General features: G+C 42.9%; 1 protein-coding gene across 1 annotated transcript in view; it reads right to left on the bottom strand.

Annotated features, from left to right (window-relative positions):
• sspo (SCO-spondin) overlaps nucleotides 1-21,392 on the bottom strand; it is a 130,744-nt gene that overhangs the window by 84,127 nt on the left and 25,225 nt on the right. The window contains exons 15-25 of the mRNA XM_077218704.1: nucleotides 18,667-18,885; nucleotides 18,328-18,493; nucleotides 16,928-17,180; nucleotides 10,456-10,639; nucleotides 9,250-9,344; nucleotides 8,482-8,738; nucleotides 7,493-7,627; nucleotides 7,208-7,410; nucleotides 5,838-5,965; nucleotides 5,650-5,759; nucleotides 761-910 (exon numbers count right to left, since the gene is read on the bottom strand). Coding sequence (XP_077074819.1) covers nucleotides 761-910; nucleotides 5,650-5,759; nucleotides 5,838-5,965; nucleotides 7,208-7,410; nucleotides 7,493-7,627; nucleotides 8,482-8,738; nucleotides 9,250-9,344; nucleotides 10,456-10,639; nucleotides 16,928-17,180; nucleotides 18,328-18,493; nucleotides 18,667-18,885 — 1,900 coding nt within the window. The remainder of the gene's footprint in view (nucleotides 1-760; nucleotides 911-5,649; nucleotides 5,760-5,837; nucleotides 5,966-7,207; nucleotides 7,411-7,492; nucleotides 7,628-8,481; nucleotides 8,739-9,249; nucleotides 9,345-10,455; nucleotides 10,640-16,927; nucleotides 17,181-18,327; nucleotides 18,494-18,666; nucleotides 18,886-21,392) is intronic.

Below are 21,392 nucleotides of genomic sequence, written 5' to 3'. Positions count from 1 at the left end.
GGATATTGACATGCAGACAGAAATCGTGTTTCCGGACATTTATATGTGCCTGATTTTGACGCCGGGGAAATACATAAAGCAAATTTATGTGTGAACGCTTTATATAAATACAATATAGGTCTAAATCCATGTGATCACTTATATCAATGTCATATAGGCTGTGTCATCACATCATGTGTTTTTCGCGGCTGAAAACGAATGCTGCCGTTCAGTGTTTCTGCCTCTCAGTGTGTGTAACTGCTGTCACTCCTGCCGACGGTGAATACCCTCTATTGCAATCTGAAAAATGCATTAGATATACATGCAAACACATTATTAAAACTTCAGCGCTGTGTTTTTAGAGTGCCGTGTCGTGCAGAGGACCCGAGACGCATAAACACATCTGTCTAGTGCATGTTTACAGTAGCGCAAACTGCAAAAGAGATTTTCTTACTCAGTATTTTTGTCTTGTTTCCAGTCCAAACATCAAAAAAATCTTAAATCAAGATGCATTTACTAAAGTAGTAAAATGCCATAAGATATTATGTCTTGTTTTCTGGGGAAATAAATCAAAATTAAGTGAGTTTTTGCTTGAAACAAGCAAAATTATCTGCCAATGGGATAAGAAAAATAACGTTAATTCAAACGGAAACAAGATGATTTTTCTGACCCCATTGGCAGATAATTTTTAGATATTTGGACTGGAAACAAAAAAATACTGAGTAAGAAAATCTTTTTTTGCAGTGCAGTGGAATAAAAAACAACAACACATTTTTGTTACCGTGCCGAACGGTGCCGTGAGGACAGAAACATCCCTCCACACAGGAGAGGCTTCGGCACAGGGAATCAGAGAGGGAAGGAGTGCTGGGACACGCTGGAGAACAGGCAGGACCACAGGCCTCATAAACCAGCCCATTCTCACACTGCAGCGCTGCAGAGACACAACAGAACAAACTATTACATACACCAATGAGCAGACTAATGTAGTCAGCCAGATCCGGGCCGCATCCAGATCAGATGGAGGACCCGCACCTATCGGCACATCGGCACTGATCCTCAACAAACCCTTAAAGGTGCAGTGTGTGATTTTTAGCGGCATCTAGTGGTGAGGTTATGAATTGCAACCAAAAGTTACGGTGGCCGACAGGAAAATATGTCATCGTCTGAGACAGCCGAGAGTAGCAGTTCAGCAATGAGGTTTCTTCACAAGGATAAATTAAGAAATTGTTTACTTAATTATCCTTGTTATTGCGAATATTATTGTTACTTGTTCATCAGTGTTTTATTCGCTGTGTCAGTGTTTTATTCGCTGAACTAAGCTTGCTTCCTTGCACGAAGAGCAACACAGTAACGAAACGCGTTTGTTCGTTTAGGGCCACCGTAGAAACATGGCGGCGCATTTCAGTGTAAGGAGTCCCGCGGTGTGTGTAGACAGAAACTGCTCATTCTAAGGTAATACAAATAAAACGGTTCATTAAGTAAGGTCTTTATACACCACTGAAAACTTCTTTTTCAAGGTAGTGAGGAAACGCGCTCTGTAGCGCTGTGTGTTCGCTGTAGCCCTGTGTTCGCTGTAGCGCTGTGTGTTGGCTGTAGCGCTGTGTGTTGGCTGTAGCGCTGTGTGTTGGCTGTAGCGCTGTGTGTTCGCTGTAGCGCTGTGTGTTCGCTGTAGCACTGTGTGTTCGCTGTAGCACTGTGTGTTCGCTGTAGCCCTGTGTGTTCGCTGTAGCGCTGTGTGTTCGCTGTAGCGCTGTGTGTTCACTGTAGCGCTGTGTGTTCACTGCAGCGCTGTGTGTTCGCTGTAGCGCTGTGTGTTCGCTGTTGCGCTGTGTGTTCGCTGTAGCGCTGCTGTGTGTTCACTGTAGCGCTGTGTGTTCACTGTAGCGCTCTGTGTTCGCTGTAGCGCTGTGTGTTCGCTGTAGCGCTGTGTGTTCACTGTAGCGCTGTGTGTTCACTGTAGCGCTCTGTGTTCACTGTAGCGCTGTGTGTTCGCTGTAGCGCTGTGTTCACTGTAGCGCTGTGTGTTCACTGTAGCGCTGTGTTCACTGTAGCGCTGTGTGTTCGCTGTAGCGCTGTGTGTTCGCTGTAGCGCTGCTGTGTGTTCACTGTAGCGCTGTGTGTTCGCTGTAGCGCTGTGTGTTGGCTGTAGCGCTGTGTGTTGGCTGTAGCGTTGTGTGTTGGCTGTAGCGCTGTGTGTTCGCTGTAGCGCTGTGTGTTCACTGTAGCGCTGTGTGTCCACTGTAGCGCTCTGTGTTCACTGTAGCGCTGTGTGTTCACTGTAGCGCTGTGTGTTCACTGTAGCGCTGTGTGTTCACTGTAGCGCTGTGTGTTCACTGTAGCGCTGTGTTCACTGTAGCGCTGCTGTGTGTTCACTGTAGTGCTGTGTGTTCGCTGTAACGCTGTGTGTTCGCTGTAACGCTGTGTGTTCGCTGTAGCGCTGTGTGTTTGCTGTAGCACTGTGTGTTCACTGTAGCGCTGTGTGTTCGCTGTAGCGCTGTGTGTTCACTGTAGCGCTGTGTGTTCACTGCAGCGCTGTGTGTTCGCTGTAGCGCTGTGTGTTCACTGTGTAGCGCTGTGTTCACTGTAGCGCTGTGTGTTCGCTGTAGCGCTGTGTGTTCGCTGTAGCGCTGCTGTGTGTTCACTGTAGCGCTGTGTGTTCACTGTAGCGCTCTGTGTTCGCTGTAGCGCTGCTGTGTGTTCACTGTAGCGCTGTGTGTTCACTGTAGCGCTGTGTGTTCACTGTAGCGCTGTGTATTCACTGTAGCGCTGCTGTGTGTTCACTGTAGCGCTGTGTGTTCACTGTAGCGCTCTGTGTTCACTGTAGCGCTCTGTGTTCACTGTAGCGCTGTGTGTTCACTGTAGCGCTGTGTGTTCACTGTAGCGCTGTGTGTTCACTGTAGCGCTGTGTATTCACTGTAGCGCTGCTGTGTGTTCGCTGTAGCGCTGTGTGTTCACTGTAGCGCTCTGTGTTCACTGTAGCGCTGTGTGTTCACTGTAGCGCTGTGTGTTCGCTGTAGCGCTGTGTGTTCGCTGTAGCGCTGTGTGTTCGCTGTAGCGCTGTGTGTTCACTGTAGCGCTGTGTGTTCGCTGTAGCGCTGTGTGTTCACTGTAGCGCTGTGTGTTCGCTGTAGCGCTGTGTGTTGGCTGTAGCGCTGTGTGTTCGCTGTAGCGCTGTGTGTTCCCTGTAGCGCTGTGTGTTCGCTCTAGCGCTGTGTGTTCGCTGTAGCGCTGTGTGTTCGCTGTAGCGCTGTGTGTTCGCTGTAGCGCTGTGTGTTCGCTGTAGCGCTGTGTGTTCGCTGTTGCGCTGTGTGTTCGCTGTAGCGCTGTGTGTTCGCTGTAGCGCTGTGTGTTCGCTGTAGCGCTGTGTGTTCGCTGTAGCGCTGTGTGTTCACTGTAGCGCTGTGTGTTCACTGTAGCGCTGTGTGTTCGCTGTAGCGCTGTGTGTTCGCTGTAGCGCTGTGTGTTCGCTGTAGCGCTGTGTTCGCTGTAGCGCTGTGTTCGCTGTAGTGCTGTGTGTTCGCTGTAGCGCTGTGTGTTCACTGTAGCGCTGTGTGTTCGCTGTAGCGCTGTGTGTTCACTGCAGCGCTGTGTGTTCACTGCAGCGCTGTGTTCGCTGTAGCGCTGTGTGTTCACTGTGTAGCGCTGTGTTCACTGTAGCGCTGTGTGTTCGCTGTAGCGCTGTGTGTTCGCTGTAGCGCTGCTGTGTGTTCACTGTAGCGCTGTGTGTTCACTGTGGCGCTCTGTGTTCGCTGTAGCGCTGTGTGTTCACTGTAGCGCTGTGTGTTCACTGTAGCGCTGTGTGTTCACTGTAGCGCTGTGTGTTCACTGTAGCGCTGTGTGTTCACTGTAGCGCTGCTGTGTTCACTGTAGCGCTGTGTGTTCACTGTAGCGCTGTGTGTTCACTGTAGCGCTGTGTTCACTGTAGCGCTGCTGTGTGTTCACTGTAGCGCTGTGTGTTCGCTGTAGCGCTGTGTGTTCACTGTAGCGCTCTGTGTTCACTGTAGCGCTGTGTGTTCGCTGTAGCGCTGTGTGTTCGCTGTAGCGCTGTGTGTTCGCTGTAGCGCTGTGTGTTCGCTGTAGCGCTGTGTGTTCGCTGTAGCGCTGTGTGTTCGCTGTAGCGCTGTGTGTTCGCTGTAGCGCTGTGTGTTCGCTGTAGCGCTGTGTGTTCGCTGTAGCGCTGTGTGTTCGCTGTAGCGCTGTGTGTTCGATGTAGCGCTGTGTGTGTTCGCTGTAGCGCTGTGTGTTCGCTGTAGCGCTGTGTGTTCACTGTAGCGATGTGTGTTCGCTGTAGCGCTGTGTGTTCGCTGTAGCGCTGTGTGTTCGCTGTAGCGCTGTGTGTTCACTGCAGCGCTGTGTGTTCACTGTAGCGCTGTGTGTTCGCTGTAGCGCTGTGTGTTCGCTGTAGCGATGTGTGTGTTCACTGTAGCGCTGTGTGTTCACTGTAGCGCTTTGTGTTCACTGTAGCGCTGTGTGTTCGCTGTAGCGCTGTGTGTTCACTGTAGCGCTGTGTGTTCGCTGTAGCGCTGTGTGTTCGCTGTAGCGCTGTGTGTTCACTGTAGCGCTCTGTGTTCGCTGTAGCGCTGTGTGTTCGCTGTAGCGCTGTGTGTTCGCTGAAGCGCTGTGTGTTCGCTGTAGCACTCTGTGTTCGCTGTAGCGCTGTGTGTTCGCTGTAGCGCTGTGTGTTCGCTGTTTCGCTGTGTGTGTTCACTGTTTTTCGCTGTGTGTTCGCTGTAGCGCTGTGTGTTCGCTGTTGCGCTGTGTGTTCGCTGTCGGCTCCGCTAGAAACATGACCACACAATATGTGGACCTCCATATAAGGGGGCGCCCGCGGTTATGGAGATATAAATGTCTCATTCTAAGGTAATAAAAACATAACGGTTCATTATGCAAGGTCTTTATACACCACTGAAAATATAGTTATGGATCTTTTATTGCATTTCTGTCAATAGATCCTCAGAAATATTACACAATGTACCTTTAAAACTCACCAATATTACATATTTAAAAGTTTTTTCTTTCAATTTTTTTTGTCATGGCTTAAAATAGCTTGAATGTAACTCTACACCCTTGCCTCATTTAGTAAACGCGGTTATATGAATATGCAAATGAGCCCCGCCTCCACTCACTCACACCATCTCATATCCTCAACAAACTCGTCTCCATACCGGCGTTATGACTCTGATCTTCAACCAGATCGAACTGGATAATATTCTGAATGTGCTGATCCAATCTGACTTCTGACATGTAATGCTGCGTGAATCATAATCATGATCATGCACTGTTCGTTTGTTGGTCAGAGAACAACTGAGTTTTGGTTCTACTGTCGCCTTTGCCTTTGGCTTTTTATCTTGCTTAGTTGGAGACATTTAACATTTAATATTTAACTATTTTATTTGATCTGCCTGCATTGACATCATTATATGAGAACTTAACTGAGCTGGACGATGACATCACTGTTTTCTCCAGGACAGCTGTTTAGATAAATGAACTAAAGGAATAAAAATTGTAAAACAAAAATGTACCATCACTGAACGTACTTTCTACGCGCTATTTTCTTCTAGAAACAAACTTTGTTGCATTATTTTCCTGTTGCTGATTATTAGTTTCCTGCTGCTTTGAAACAATCTGTATTGTAAAAAGGGTTATATAAATAAAGGTGACTCGACTCACGGCAGAGTTCCTGTGACCTCCAGCGCACATACGCTCCTCTGCGGTTACACTCCTCTGCATACGCAGCCACAGCCGTACACAAACACTCACAGTCGCCGCCAGAGTCACACCTGCACAACACACCAAACATGAGTACAAGTACAATCATATGATGAGTCTAACTTTAACTTTAACTTTCAGTTCCTCACCCGCAGGCGTCAAAGACACACCAGTCGTAGTACTGCTGGTACGGCACTTCTGAGTGACACGAGCTGAAGATCTCCTGACTGATCACCGCACACTTCTTCTTGGCCCACGTCACCCGGTGAGGGTTGATCTGAAGGTCATGAAAGGTCATTTACCATTTACAGGACACTCGAAAACACATCACGGTAATATATATATGCAGTGATATGACCGGTTTTAAAAAATGTATTTGTCATTGAATCATTCATTCGAGAGATTCGTTCACAAACACGGATTTATCCAGTAATGAAACAAGTGAAGTCTTTGAGTGGGTCATTGAATCATTCATCCAAGAGATTCGTTCAAAAATGCTGATTAATCCAGTGATGAAACAAGTGAAGGCTTTGAGTGAGTCATTGAATCATGCATTCAAGAGATTCGTTCAAAAATGCTGATTCATCCAGTGATGAAACAAGTGAAGTCTTTGAGTGAGTTATTAAATCCTTCATTCAAGAGATTTGTTTCAAGACACTGATTCATCCAGTAATAAAACAAGTGAAGTCTTTGAGTGAGTCATTGAATCATTCATCTAAGAGATTCGTTCAAAAACGATGATTCATCCAGTGATGAAACAAGTGAAGGCTTTGAGTGAGTCATTGAATCATTCATTCAAGAGATTCGTTCAAAAATGCTGATTCATCCAGTGATGAAACAAGTGAAGTCTTTGAGTGAGTCATTAAATCCTTCATTCAAGAGATTTGTTTCAAAACACTGATTCATCCAGTAATAAAACAAGTGAAGTCTTTGAGTGAGTCATTGAATCATTCATCTAAGAGATTCGTTCAAAAACGATGATTCATCCAGTGATGAAACAAGTGAAGTCGTTGAGTGAGTCATTGAATCATTCATCTAAGAGATTCGTTCAAAACACTGATTCATCCAGTAATAAAACAAGTGAAGTCTTTGAGTGAGTCATTGAATCTTTTATCTAAGAGATTCGTTCAAAAATGCTGATTCGTCCAGTGATGAAACAAGTGAAGTCTTTGAGTGAGTCATTGAATCATTCATTCAAATAGACTGCAGCAATTAACAGAACCTCTTGAAAATTACATGTTATTTTGTTTAGTTGTCTGTTCAGAGTTATGGGAGAATCAGGAACTCTGTTTAAAAACATTTTAAAAACAAATTTATTTAATGAATCGTGCAGCTCTATTGCATGACATTAAATGATTTGTATAAAGGACTTTGTAAACATTGTGCTACATAAATAAAATGATACTTACTTACTTGAAAGGTGCAGTCGGGAATTACAAAATGTCTGGAGTGATTGCTTTTGTGCCTAAACTTAATGGAAAGGTGAACTTTAGATCTCACCAAATTTGAGAGTACTTACGACGCAGGGGTCACGGAGATCCTGGTCTGGGACATCAGGACACGAAGGGCTGATCTTCCAGGAGTTTCCGAACAGCTCCGGAGTGGATTCCATGATGCCTTGTATCGTAGTGAAGTCGTTCTCTGCGTCTCCGTCGAAGTTCCCACACAATCCTCCGACTCGGCCGCGCAAATGGGGAGCTAGCCGCACGTAAACACGCATACCTGCGCAGACCAACAGATGCAGTGCCGGACACTAATCATAGCAAAAGCAAAATCAATGATAAACAGATGACCCCAGACGAACCTCCATCCCAGAGCAGAGTGACTCCGAGTCGAGAGGAGAGGGACACGAATAACCCAACCCGCTCCAGGATCAGGCCGCTGCCCGAATACGACTTTGGAAGAGTCACAGGAATCCCGTTGACCGTCACGGATTTACCTGAGAGAACCAGACATAAACATGTACACCTGAGGTCAAAATATTAATCTCATGTATCTGATGCAATCAGACCTGAATTGCCTTTTTTTACATCAATGTAGTGCAAAAATAAATCAACATGCAGTTATTAATAAAACACATTTTATGATACATAAAAAAAATCTAGTCTATAATAATAAAAAAAATATATTATTTATTAAATAAATTATAAATATATATATATATATATATATATATATGACAAAAATCATAACAAAATTACTAAATTGTAATTGAATTAAATTAGCAAATTAAATAAAGAAAATAATTAATTCAAAATATTAATAAATACTATAAATGTACTAAAACTTTTGAAACTGTAGTGTTGTGTGTGTGTGTGTGTGTGCATGTATGTGCGTATGTGTGTGTGTGTGTGTGTGTGTGTGTGTGCGTATGTGCGTGTGTGCGTGTTTGTACAGTATGTGTGTGTGCGTGCGTGCATGCGTGTGCGTGTGTGTGTGTGTGTGCGTGTGCGTGCGTGCGTGTGTGTGTGAGTGTGAGTGTGAGTGTGCGTGTGCGTGTGTGTGCGTGCGTGCGTGCGTGCGCGTGCGTGCGTGTGTGTGTGTGCGTGCATGCGTGCGTGCGTGTGCGTGTGCGTGTGCGTGTGTGTGTGTGTGTGTGTGTGTGTGCGTGTGCGTGCGTGCGTGTGCATGCGTGCGTGTGCGTGTGTGTGTGTGTGTGTGTGTGTGTGTGTGTGTGTGTGCGTGTGCGTGCGTGCGTGTGCATGCGTGCGTGTGCGTGTGTGTGTGTGTGCGTGTGCGTGTGTGTGCGTGTGCGTGTGCGTGTGCGTGTGTGTGCGCATGTGTGTGTGTGACCTCTCAGCAGATGTATGGCCGTGTTCCCGACGCTCAGCGTGACAGATTTCGTGCAGGTGACTCCTGAGCTCCCGCAGGGCACGTTCTCTGCGCTCACACTGAACAGCCCGCTCGACTCCTGCGCCAGAACGTACTCGCAGTCGCCCAGGAACGAGAAGTGACGGCCGTCAAACGTGATGTAGTGAGGGTCACCGGTGGCCACGCACGTTCCCGAGCAAAACGCCTGACCACAGTGCCAGCGCTGCTCGCCACAAACACTGTCAATGCACAATTACACAACAGGTTTAAAGTCAGCGTTCAACTCAATTCACATTTATTTGTATAGCGCTTTTCACATTACACATCGTTTCAAAGCAGCTTTACAGAAAGTGCATGAGTCCACATTACAATTTAGAGTGATCTGTTATCAGATGTAACTGTCTAAGTTATGTATTTCAGAAATGTACATATACAAAATCACAGTTAACGAAAATGTATTAATTTAAACAATGTAATAATTTAATGCAGAGCTCATTGAAGTATGAATACTTGTTTGTTGAGCAAGAAACAGAAGATGCAATAGTGTTTTCTTCCCTGTTGTGATGTACGTATATCCGAGTGAAACGGCTTCTCGAACAAGAATAAAAGTAGGGCGGGGCTATTGTCCATCGAGATGTGATTGGCCCTATGTGTTGTGGATTGGGCTTTACATCATAAACACTTTTTTATATGTAATGTTTTCAGTAACTAAAGCTTTCATTTCAGATGTTTGGAGTTGTTTCTGCTCACCATGTGTTGCAGTCTTTAGAAATGGTGTCATTGGTGAAATAAAGTCTGCCGTTGTGATGACATGGACACTCGTCTGGCTTTACACACTGATCACCCTGAAGACACAAAAAAGATGAATCCACTGATAAAGGTTATAATGGTGCAAACCAGGTTTAAAATGAGAAATGGCCAGAACTAATGTGACTATTTCAGCCTCCTGATTGCTTGAATTGTGAGTCTGTTGTGCTAATTCAGCCAATTGAATTATGTTTAAGTTTTGTGGCTTAATATCAATGTCAGCTAATATATTTAATGTACACAGAAAAACAAATTAAATGGATTCGAGGAGATTTGTGGTTGAAATTTAAAAAAGTAACAAATCCTTCGCTCGCTGGTAATGTTGAGCCCCTTAGGAATGAATGGAATGAGAGGAATGCTTCAGTACACATAGAAAAACATAAAAATGCTCAAAATTCAAACTTAAAATGCTAAAACTTTACCAAAAAGTTATTTATAACGTCTACATGTGTATCTGAATGCATATTGAAGAGAAACTGACTTTAGGACCCAGCGGAACAGCTCATTTACTCCATATAGAGATATAAGGCCATCTAGAGTCATGAAATATCATCTGATATGATTTATTTTCCACAAGAGGTCAAAGACACCCAATGTAAGATATTTAGAGCTGAAGTAAAAGGTTTAGGCATGAAAATGAGAGTTATTTTGAATTTAAGTTGTGAATGTGAGGAATGTGAGAATGTGAGAATGTGAGGAATGTGCTTCTAAATTACAATTTATTTATTATTTATTGATTGATTAAATCTTCTAATTTAAAGGTGAATAAAATACAAATTTTACAAAAAATCTCCCAAACATTTGCATTAAAAATAGAAAAAATACTATCAAAATGAAATAAAATAAGCTTTCTGGACAAAAAAAGGTATAATTTTAGGGTTTCGGGTCAGTTGGTTGTCATTCTAATATTTTTTAAATGTTTCTACTTGTTTCGGAATGTTCAGAGAACATTCAAATTTAACATTCCCACAACATTTGGAAAATGGAATGTTCGTGTAACCAAGGAAAAACATTTAAAAAATTAGACGTTTTGAACATTCAGAGAACATTAAGAAACAATGTTTTCACAGTAACATTCTTAGAACATATTTTCGTTGGCTAAAGTCAAGCCGTGTGAAGGTGTGTTTAGCAGGCGTTTCAGACACACACCAGCAGCACAGTCCCATCCGGACACACACAGCCGTGGACGGGTTCAGCACAGGCGTCCAGAGGAGCGTTGGGACTGGAACACGTCCTCAGACACGATCGCGGAGAGAAGATCAGAGATCCTGGACACTGATGGACTTCAGGACACGAGAGATCTGTGCAGTTCCACACGCCACGCGCACATACACTGCAAACACAGGCGGAGAGGGCTCAAATACAGATGTTTTACCCTGACAATAACTGAAATGTATATGTTTAAATTATACTAAATCTATCTATAAATTACAGGAACGTCTGTGTGTCTGTTAATCGCATATCTCTCGAACCGTTAGTCCGATGGATTTCAGGCTTGGCGGGTGTCTTGCTACGGGCACGAGTAAGTGCAGTATGAGGTTGTTTGGATTAGAAATGCAAAAGATATTGTTAAATATATCGGTAAAAGAAGCACTTAGAAGGTTGTGTTAAAAATAAACATTCTGACATAAACACTGTCAGCTAAACATTAAGTCAGCTACACTGTTTACTTATGAATATTATATTTTATTCACGGCCATCATTTGTTGTGGCCGATTCACAAACCGTTTGCTCAAGCGTAGCGTTTTCTCAGAGTTCACTGTTTATTCTGCTCCCTGAATCCTGTAGTTCAATTTTCCATATTTATTGTATGTCATTATGTCAGTATCAGTATTTGCTTTTTACCGGCACAAATTAAAATGTCACTGAACTTTTGCTGTTTAATTGTAACAATGAGCACTCAAACGCACCAAACCAACAATTCAAACGGGTGGCCGTCGCCTGGAACGGAAATTCACCTCCAGTGGCCTACATGTACATAAACAGGCCTACCGCGAACACCAAAAAGCATACTCCAAAGCACTCATCACAGCTAGGTCTCAATATTTCTCTCAAAAAATCTCAAAGTGCACTGGAAATTCAAAACAGTTGTTTGCATCAATAAATTCTCTTCTCAAACCCCCCACATATGCACATTCCGACACCAGTACAGACCAGTGCAATAGGTTCATGGACTTTTTCACCAACAAGGTGGCTTCAATCCGGTCCAACCTCTCTGCCACAGCTTCACCCTCCTCCGAATTTAGTCCCACAAACCCATTAAACACATTTTCTGTCTTCTCGGGCATTTCTCAGACAGAGGTGGAGTCGATTATAAAGTGTATGAGAACCTCCACATGCTCAATGGACCCTCTCCCCACATCATTATTAAAATCCAACATTACAGCCATCAGTCCACTGATCACAGAGATCCTCAACCAGTCACTCAAATCTGGTCAGGTCCCTCCAGCTCTCAAAACTGCAGTTATCCGCCCCCATCTGAAAAAGCCGTCACTTGACTCCGACATCCTGGCTCATTACAGACCCATTTCAAACCTGCCTTTTTTGTCCATAGTCCTGGAAAAAGTTGTTGCAACCCAACTCCACAATCACCTTCGCATCCATAACATATATGAAAAATTTCAGTCTGGCTTTCGGGCAGCACACAGCACCGAGACAGCCCTGGTCCATGTCATGAATGACCTACTTATGACTGCAAACCAGGGCTTACCATCTCTCCTTCTCCTACTGGAATTGTCTTCCGCCTTTGACACCGTGGATCACAACATCTTGCTTCACCGTCTCCAGTCTATGGTAGGACTTTCTGGGACCACACTAAGCTGGTTCCAGTCCTATCTCACAGCCAGGACGGAGTATGCGGCTCTAGGACAGTCCCAATCATCCCCCCACACAGTCAGCTGTGGAGTGCCACAAGGGTCCGTCCTTGGTCCAACCCTTTTTACCATCTACTTACTACCCCTCGGTCAAATCATTCATAAACACAAAGTTCCATTCCACTGTTATGCAGACGATACACAACTATACATAAAAATGGACTCCACACTCCCCTCAGCCCTGCCATCTGCACTTCAGGTTTGCCTGGAGGAGATAGGGGCATGGATGGCTGACAACTTTCTTCAACTAAATAGCAGCAGAACCGAAGCCATCCTGATTGGTACCCCACACCAAACCCAGTCCTCCTCCCTCAGCAGTATATCCATTTTTGGTCATCACAATGCCCTGTCTACCTATGTTACCAACCTTGGAGTCAGACTTGACTCAAATCTTACATTTGACACTCACATCCGTCACCTCTGTAAGGTCTCCTTCCTCCACCTCGAAAACATTGCCAAACTCCGCCCCTCCCTTTCACAACCAGATGCTGAGAAGTTGATCCATGCCTTTATCTCCTCCAGGTTGGACTACTGTAATGCCCTCCTCGTCGGGACCCCTGCCAGGAGCCTGCAAAAGCTCCAGCATATTCAGAACTGCGCTGCCCGGGTCCTGACATGGAGGCGCAAATATGATCATATCACTCCGGTCCGGAAATCCCTCCACTGGCTGCCCATTCAATACAGAACTCAGTACAAAATCTGCCTCCTCACCCACCAGTGCATACATGGAACTGCCCCTGCCTACCTCAGTGAACTCCTCACCCTGCACACCGCCTCAAGAAACCTCCGCTCCTCCACCTCTACCTACCAACCAAGGACAAAACTCTCCACCATGGGAGACAGGGCCTTTCAGGCAGTCGCCCCACGGCTCTGGAATGCCCTCCCAGAGGCCCTAAGGGCCCCACAAACTCTGGAGGTTTTTAAGAAGGGCCTAAAGACTTTCTTATTTCTAAAGGCCTTTTAACAGTCATGGTTTTAAATTTTTATTTTTTAAGGTGTTTTATTGCTTTGTTGATTTTATTATATTCTGGGAATTGTTCTTAACCTCTATGCTACCATAGCGATTTGAGATTTCTTTGAAATGTAAAGTGCATTATAAATAAAATGTATTATTATTAATTACTAAAAACACACACACAAACTGATTTTGCACGGGAACTTTGCACTAGTTTACTAAAACTACTGGCATACGTCTGTTAAACTAGACACATGATTTGAGGACACATGAAATTCATGTGTGGAGCACAAAAGCTTGATGTTACAGGTTTGATCACATCACTAACAGTCTGAGAACTAAACGTGACGCTTATCAAAGACTGTAGGAAACTGTAGGAAAATCCTAAGGAAATACACGTTTTCTTCTCTTTCATTCTATCTGCTTTCAATCTGTTTTACAACACAGCCATCATAAATCTCTTTCTGCGCTCTACTCTTTTATTATATGTGCACTTGTTTTGTTAGGAGGTCAAGCAGAGGACACACTGTTGGGTTCTTTCAGGGAAGAAGAGGAGGCTAGAAAGGTCAACATATAACGAGTGTTTGACAGTTAAAGAAACACAAAAGCCTGATAAACACTCAACCTTCAGCCCCAAAAATATCTGTTCACTTAGAGATGTCTGAAAATCAAGAGTCTTTACCTAAAATACTGCAGAATCTTTTCTCTTCACTAAAGTCACTCTTCTTCATCAAGTCTCGATGTGTTTGAATCAACTAGTGTTGTGGTGATTTTTAGTGGGATGCATAAATAAAAAATAAATAAATCTAGGTAGAATAAAATGAAATATAAAAATAATAAATAAATCTAGATTGAATAAAATAAAATTGAATATAAAAAATAAATATAAATAAATAAATGAAATAATTTTATCAATAAACGAATAAATTAGATCAAATTAAAATACATAAAAATAGAAAAAACAAATATACAAATCAATCTAGAAATAAATAAATAAATAAATAAATAAAGATAATTAAATAAATCTAGATAGATAGAAAATAAATAAATTATTAAATACATTAAAAAAATAAAAATAAACATAAAATAAATAATTCTAGAAATAAATAAATAAAGATCAAATAAATAAATCTAGATAGAATACATTTAAATAGAAACAAACAAACAAACAAATCATCAAGATAAAACACCTCTATTGTGACACCATAAAGAATTGCTGAGAAACAGTCCCAAAAACAAGTCCAAGCAGGGGAAACACAGGTGTAGAGAATCACTCAAATAAATAACAGCTGTGTGACACATTAAAGATTTGCTCGTAAATGATCCAACAAACAAACACAATACTGACTATTGTCTTCATGTTTACTCTAGATCTATTGGTTTTAATTGTGTGAGCAGGTGTTTCACATGCAGAAATGCGTTAGCTACTCATAAACACACATGTGGATGTTTAAGGAAATGCATCATAAATGTTCAATCTCAATCTGCGTTTCATTATCGTTCTGACTCAAACTCCACATTACCACACTGAACATGAAGATCGGATGAGCACGTTAGCTAGCCTTCATAAACCTGTGTACGACTTGACTTTCCTGCTAAGACAAAAGCTGAGAACAAAACACCCTGCAATAAAACAATAAAACGCACCCCTGGAGAGAAGATCTCAAAGAAAGAGTACAGGACATTGTTTATCTCTGATTCTAGTCACTGAAAGCTCACTAACCGACCGACCGACGTGATTCTCTATGCGATATCGGGTCCCTAATGAACAAATAATTTAAAGTATGGGATATCCAGAATGATCGAAGATCTAAATTACCAATATCTATGATTCCAAATTAGAAAAACAATCTAAATTTAATAATCAGTTGAAATTGGAGTCAGATTAAGTAAAGTCGAAACTAAATTCTAAAAAAATTAAGTGAACATCACAGGATTCTGTCGATTCTGTCGCAGGGCCGACGGCTGATCTGAGGCACAAGAGATGCAATGAAATCAACCTATCCCGAGACACAGAGCCATTGGGTCATAGAGTGACTTCATCAGATACCTCACACCTCTCAAACATGTGACCACCAAGAGCACCCTAGCAACCTAACAACCAAAAAAAATTAGCAACCTCATAGAACAGCCTCGCAACGTCACAGAACAGCCTAGCAACCTCACAGAACAGCCTAGCAACCTCACAGAACAACCTAGCAACCTCACAGAACACCCTAGAAACCTCACAAAACAACCTAGCAACTTCACAGACAACCCTAGTAACCACACAGAACACCCTAGCAACCTCACAGAACAGCCTAGCAACCTCACAGAACACGCTAGCAGCCTCACAGAACACCCAAGCAACCTCACAGAACACACTAGAAACCTCACAAAACACCCTAGCAACCTCACAAAACACCCTAGCAACCTCACATAACACCCTAGAAACCTCACAAACACCCTAGCAACCTCACAGAACACCATAGTAACCACACAGAACAGGCTGGCAACATCACAGAACAGCCTAGCAACCTCACAGAACACCCTAGTAACCTCACAGAACAGCCTAGCAACCTCACAGAACACCCTAGCAACCTCACAGAGCACACTAGAAACCTCACAAAACACCTTAGCAACCTCACAGAACACCCTAGCAACCTCACAGAACACCCTAGAAACCTCACAAAACACCCTGGAAACCTCACAGAACACCATAGTAACCTCACAGAACAGGCTAGCAACATCACAGAACAGCATAGCAACCTCATAAAACACCCTAGCAACCTTACAGAACAGCCTAGCAACCTCACAGAACAGCCTAGCCACATCACAGAACAGCCTAGCCACATCATATAACACCCTAGCAACCTCACAGAACACCCTAACAACCTCACAGAACACTCTAGTAACCTCACAGAACAGGCTAGCAACATCACAGAACAGCCTAACAACCTCACAGAACACCCTAGCAACCTCACAGAACAGCCTAGCCACATCACAGAACACCCTAGCAACCTCACAAAACACCCTAGGCTACATTAAAGCGGAGAGTTTTGCACAGGCAAACATCACTCATATTGTCTTCAGAAAAAGTACAATTCTAGGTAATTAATGCAATTACATTATTTCCAATATCAGATCATAGAAACATGTAAATGTTTCATTTAAGACAACTGATATATTTCATAAATAAACATGTAAGCAGGAATATAAACTAGATGTTTATCGCTCTTCACATTCATTTCTGTTAGTCAGTGATTTTTCGTTTTTTTGTGCTTTCCTCCTTAGTCCACATTCTGTACAAGCATTAGTTTGAGTACAAAGGTGATTTTCTGATGAATATTTGCTGTGTTATCAGAGTGTAGGTGATAAAAATCAGCCCCCAAAACCATAAAGAACCATAAAACAGACATGAAGCTTTTCACAACACCACCATAAAAACCCTTGATGGGGACCACGGGCAGACAGACCAATTCTATTTTGCATAAAGAAAAAAAAACCAAGCATAAATGAAACTAATATTACTACCATGAGGAGTAAATACCTGTACAATATAATTATTGTAATGACCTTTAACCCCTTCACCAACCTGAGCTTTAATCCCTTCACCACCCTGAGCTTTAACCCCGTCACCACCCTGACCTTTAACCTCTTCACCCCCCTGAGCTTTAACCCCTTCATCATCCTGACCTTTAACCCCATCATCACCCTGAGCTTTAACTCCTTCATCACCCTGACCTTTAAACCCTTCAGAACAAGCTTCACGTCGCCTCTCATGAGTGAGAATCGGTAACTGTGTTTTTCCTACCAGGTGTTGCAGTTCTTCAGTCTGGTGCTTCCCGCGGGATGGATCTGATCTCCGTGTGTGCAGGGACACATGTGGACGGGCACACACTGACCCTGACTATCCTGTGCCAGTCCGTCCGGACACTGACACCCTGGCACACAGTACCCTTCGCCCTCATCCCCCTCACAGCTCCAGCCGCTCCACAGATCGGCACAGGACGATCCGCACGGACGCCCGCACTCCTGATACACCTGTCCTCCAGAGCACCGCACCGCTGCAGGAGAGGAGAACACACCTGAACAATCAATACTTCTGATACTTATAATCAACATTTCTCTTGGCTCTGGGGACGCATGTGAACAGCTCTCATATGTCTCATATGTGTGTGTATTTATATATACAAAATAATTATACACAGTACAGACATGTATTATGTAAACACAAACTTTTATTTTGGAGGCGATTAATCGCGATTAATCCCAGCACTAATAATATTAACGTGTAACATCTTAAAGCTGCCGTCGGCAAATTTTTTTTTATCATATTCAGTGAAATTAAGTTTAAGATACATTTAAGTACTTAGTAATATTAATTAACATCATTCACTTAGGGTTAAGGTTTGATTTAGTTGCATATAATTTACTATTATAGGTAATACATTTAACAAGGACACTGTGTTACCTAATAATACTGTAACAGTCAAACATGTAAAAACCATGTAAATATATTTTCTCATGCGACAGTGAAGCAAAGGACCAAAACAATACAGGAAAACAGAACACCTGCTGAAAAGAAAGAAAGCGACCGTGCCCGTAAATAAACCAGGATCAACATCGGATCGGCATTTGAAAGGTGGAGAGATTTACGTGATTTAATTGGGTTCAAGCTGGATGCAGAGCTTACAACATTTCTTCTCGACAGGTAATTGTGCTTTATCAACCAGTTACTTTATTTCTTAGTGTTATGTTAGTAATCTAAGTATATTTGCCCAAATGTGTTGGTATGGATAGCTAACGTTAGCACTTGTTGGCCAGGTTCGTTAGCTTTGTTTGCACTGAAATCCGTGTGAACGTAACGTTAGGTGGATAAACATGTCCAGATGAAGTCATAAAGTTCGGCTTTTTGGAAGAATCAATGCTACTCTATCTTTCTTACGAGAGTAAGAACAGTAGTAAAGCTACTGTTATTGTATGTGCTATCAGACTAGCTCCAAAAACTCCATGGTGTTGATGGATGCTGATGAGACGGGCGCGTTCACAGAAAATCTGTTGCACACGCACTGACGAGCGAAAACTCGGTGGGAGGGTATTCGTTCATAGTGGGGGAGGGACATGAGAGTTGTAAACATTCAAAATTTTGCCTAAGTCCACTCAATCTGCCAGACTTGCCGACTGCAGCTTTAACATTAAAGTGTTTCTTACAGCAGAATGTGTGATTTCTCCAGCTGACCAGCGCCCCCTCCTGGGCACACTGACGGGCATAAGCGCCGAGGACGGTGCATTGGCACGACTTCTGCGGGTCGCAGCCACACACTTCACTGAGACACACACGCATGTATGGCTCTCGGTCCACCACGTCATGACACGCCTGAAAGACACACACATTTTCCATCAGCACCTGACCAATTAATACAAGCACTTACTTTTTCTATTCTATACTATTCTATTTGTTGTGTTTTTTTCTGGTAAAACAAAAAACTAAAATCTTGCAATGTGTACTGTGCACGACTTAAATGGAAATGTAGCCCAAAGCACACTGACCTGAAACACTGAGCTGTGAATCACAGAGCACACACTCTCTGCGTACTGTCTCCGCTGGGTGTACGTCCCACAGGGGTCAGAGGTCATCGCTGAGGGCAAAGGGCAGGAGCCTGTTCTGAATTTGGCGGCAAACGAGGACACGCTGTTCTCGACGTCACCCTCGGGTGTGGTGAAATCATCATGCTGACTCCAGGTCAGAGTGCCACACAATCCTCGAACCTGACATCACAACAAACGGTCACATGACCAACCTGTCAGTTGAGTTTGCTTCAGCTACCAAATTCTATTGTTAAGGCCAGTTCACACCAAGAACGATAACTATAACGATAACTATATTTGCGTCCACACCAAGAAGAACGATAACTGTGACGATAACTGTAACGATAACTATATTTGCGTCCACACCAAGAACGATAACTTTAACGATAACTGTAACGATAACTATATTTGCGTTCACACCAAGAACGATAACTATAACGATAACTATATTTGCGTCCACACCAAGAACGATAACTTTAACGATAACTGTAACGATAACTATATTTGCGTCCACACCAAGAACGATAACTATAACGATAACTATATTTGCGTCCACACCAAGAACGATAACGATAACTATCACGATAACTATATTTGCGTTCACACAAAGAACGATAACTATAACGATAACTATAACGATAACTATAACGATAACTATATTTGCGTTCACACAAAGAACGATAACTATAACGATAACTATATTTGCACTCACACAAAGAACGATAACTATAACGATAACTATTCTGCCCTACAAAGGCAAAGCGCAGTAACTACACATTTGGTCAAAAATGAGATAAGACTTCTAATGGGCTTTATGACATGTGTTCTGTCTTGTGAAAAAATATCTGGGTTAAATTATGTCCCGTTTCGGAGATGCATTACCAGTAATCTACCCATAACATGTTTGACTGGCTGGTATAAAAACATTCAAGGCCTTTTTCTCTGTTTCTTTGTTTGCGTAGTTACTGCACTTTGCCTTTGTAGGGCAGTATTTTTGTGTCCACACCAAGAATGATAACTAAAACGATAACTTTAATGATAAATATATTTGTGTCCACACCAAGAATGATAACTATAACTATAACTTTAATGATAATTATATTTGCTACCTTACCAACGAATGATAACGGTTTGTTTATTTTGGGTTTCAGTTTATATGCGGTTTCAAAGTGTGTACAACGTCATTGAACATCTTGTTTTTGCTGTTCTTGTTGCATTTACACGGCTTTAACCAGGCGATGTCCTCAGCCTGCTTTGTTTTGAGTGAAGTTAGTGTAATCGATCCAATTATCTAACAGGGAATTTAGCTGACAAAGTCAATATAGTGGAATTAAAACAACACCTAGTCTTTTTCACCACAACTACAAAGGAAGCAAGACATTGCCAAAATGAGCGCTGGAAACCTGTGGTAAAACTTCTCATCATTTATTCTGATGGTATGAACGATTGTTTTCCATATCTAGTTTGTTGAAAAGGGGCTTGACTTGTCAAACACTGGTGGATTTTTCTGTACCTCTGCGATTAACTTCTCCACAATGTCGTTTGACATTTTAAATGCGTGAGCCCTTTAATTAGAAGGGATTCTGGTTGGCTGTCAGTGTTTTATCATTCAACAGCTGGAAAAAAATTTGTTCCAAAAGTGATCTCAAAGATATCGTTTCTCAATATTGTTATCGTTATAGCTATGGTGTGAACTCTGTTATTTTTTAAAGGGGTGGTACTTACATTTGAGGATTAAACCAAGCAAGTCATCGTGGAGAGGCAAAAACAACACAAGAAGTGCTCAGAATACAAAGTTCAAACATTGCTCAGAGTAGCATAAACCAGACAAGCGAAGATTTCAAGATTTTTATTTATTTTTTATTTTTTTAGGTTAAGTGCTCACGGAAGAGATGAGTTTTCAGTTGCTTTTGAATGCTGTCAGGGATTCTGCATTCCGGATGAGGGTGGGTAGATCATTCCACCAGCATGGAACCGTGAATGAGAATGTTCTGGAGAGTGATTTTGAGCCTCGCTGTGATGGTACCACGAGCCGTCTCTCATTGACCAATCGTAGGCTTCTGGTAGGGATTTAGACCCGTAGGAGCGAGTGAAAGTAGGAGGGACCTGACAAGTGGTCAATCTGTAAGCAAGTGTCAGCGCCTTGAACTTGATGCGAGCAGCGAGTGGTAGCCCACGCAGGGAGATGAACAGAGGAGTGACGTGGGCCCTTTTGGGCTCGTTGTAGACAAGACGAGCAGCAGCATTCTGGATCATTTGTAAGGGTTTAGTTGCACATGCTGGAAGTCCAGCTAGAAGAGCATTGCAGTAATCAAGCTTAGAAATAACCAGGGCCTGGGCATGAAGTTGTGTTGCATGCTCAGTTAGGAAAGGCCTGATCTTCCTGATGTTGTGCATTGCAAACCTGGATGATCGAGCTGTCTTTGTAATGTGGTCTGTAAAGGACAGCCGGTCATCAAATATTTCTCCGAGATTTCTGACCGACCTTGATGAGGAGGAATCTAGCTTGATAGTGAAGTCGTGCTGTAGAGACGGATTGGCAGGGAGAACGAGAAGCTCAGTCTTTGTCAGGTTGAGCTGCAGGTGATGTTCCTTCATCCATGCCGAGATGTCCGCCAGACAGCTTGAGATTCGTGCAGCTACTGTGGGATCATCTGGTTGAAATGAGAGGTAGAGCTGGGTGTCAT

This window comes from Siphateles boraxobius, unplaced genomic scaffold (genome assembly GCF_051911475.1).
Source record: "Siphateles boraxobius isolate OS27281-9 unplaced genomic scaffold, OSU_SipBor_1 12, whole genome shotgun sequence".
NCBI lineage: Eukaryota > Metazoa > Chordata > Actinopteri > Cypriniformes > Leuciscidae > Siphateles > Siphateles boraxobius.
The sequence above is the reverse complement of the archived record's forward strand: the minus strand, read 5'-3'. Positions and strand labels throughout refer to the sequence as shown.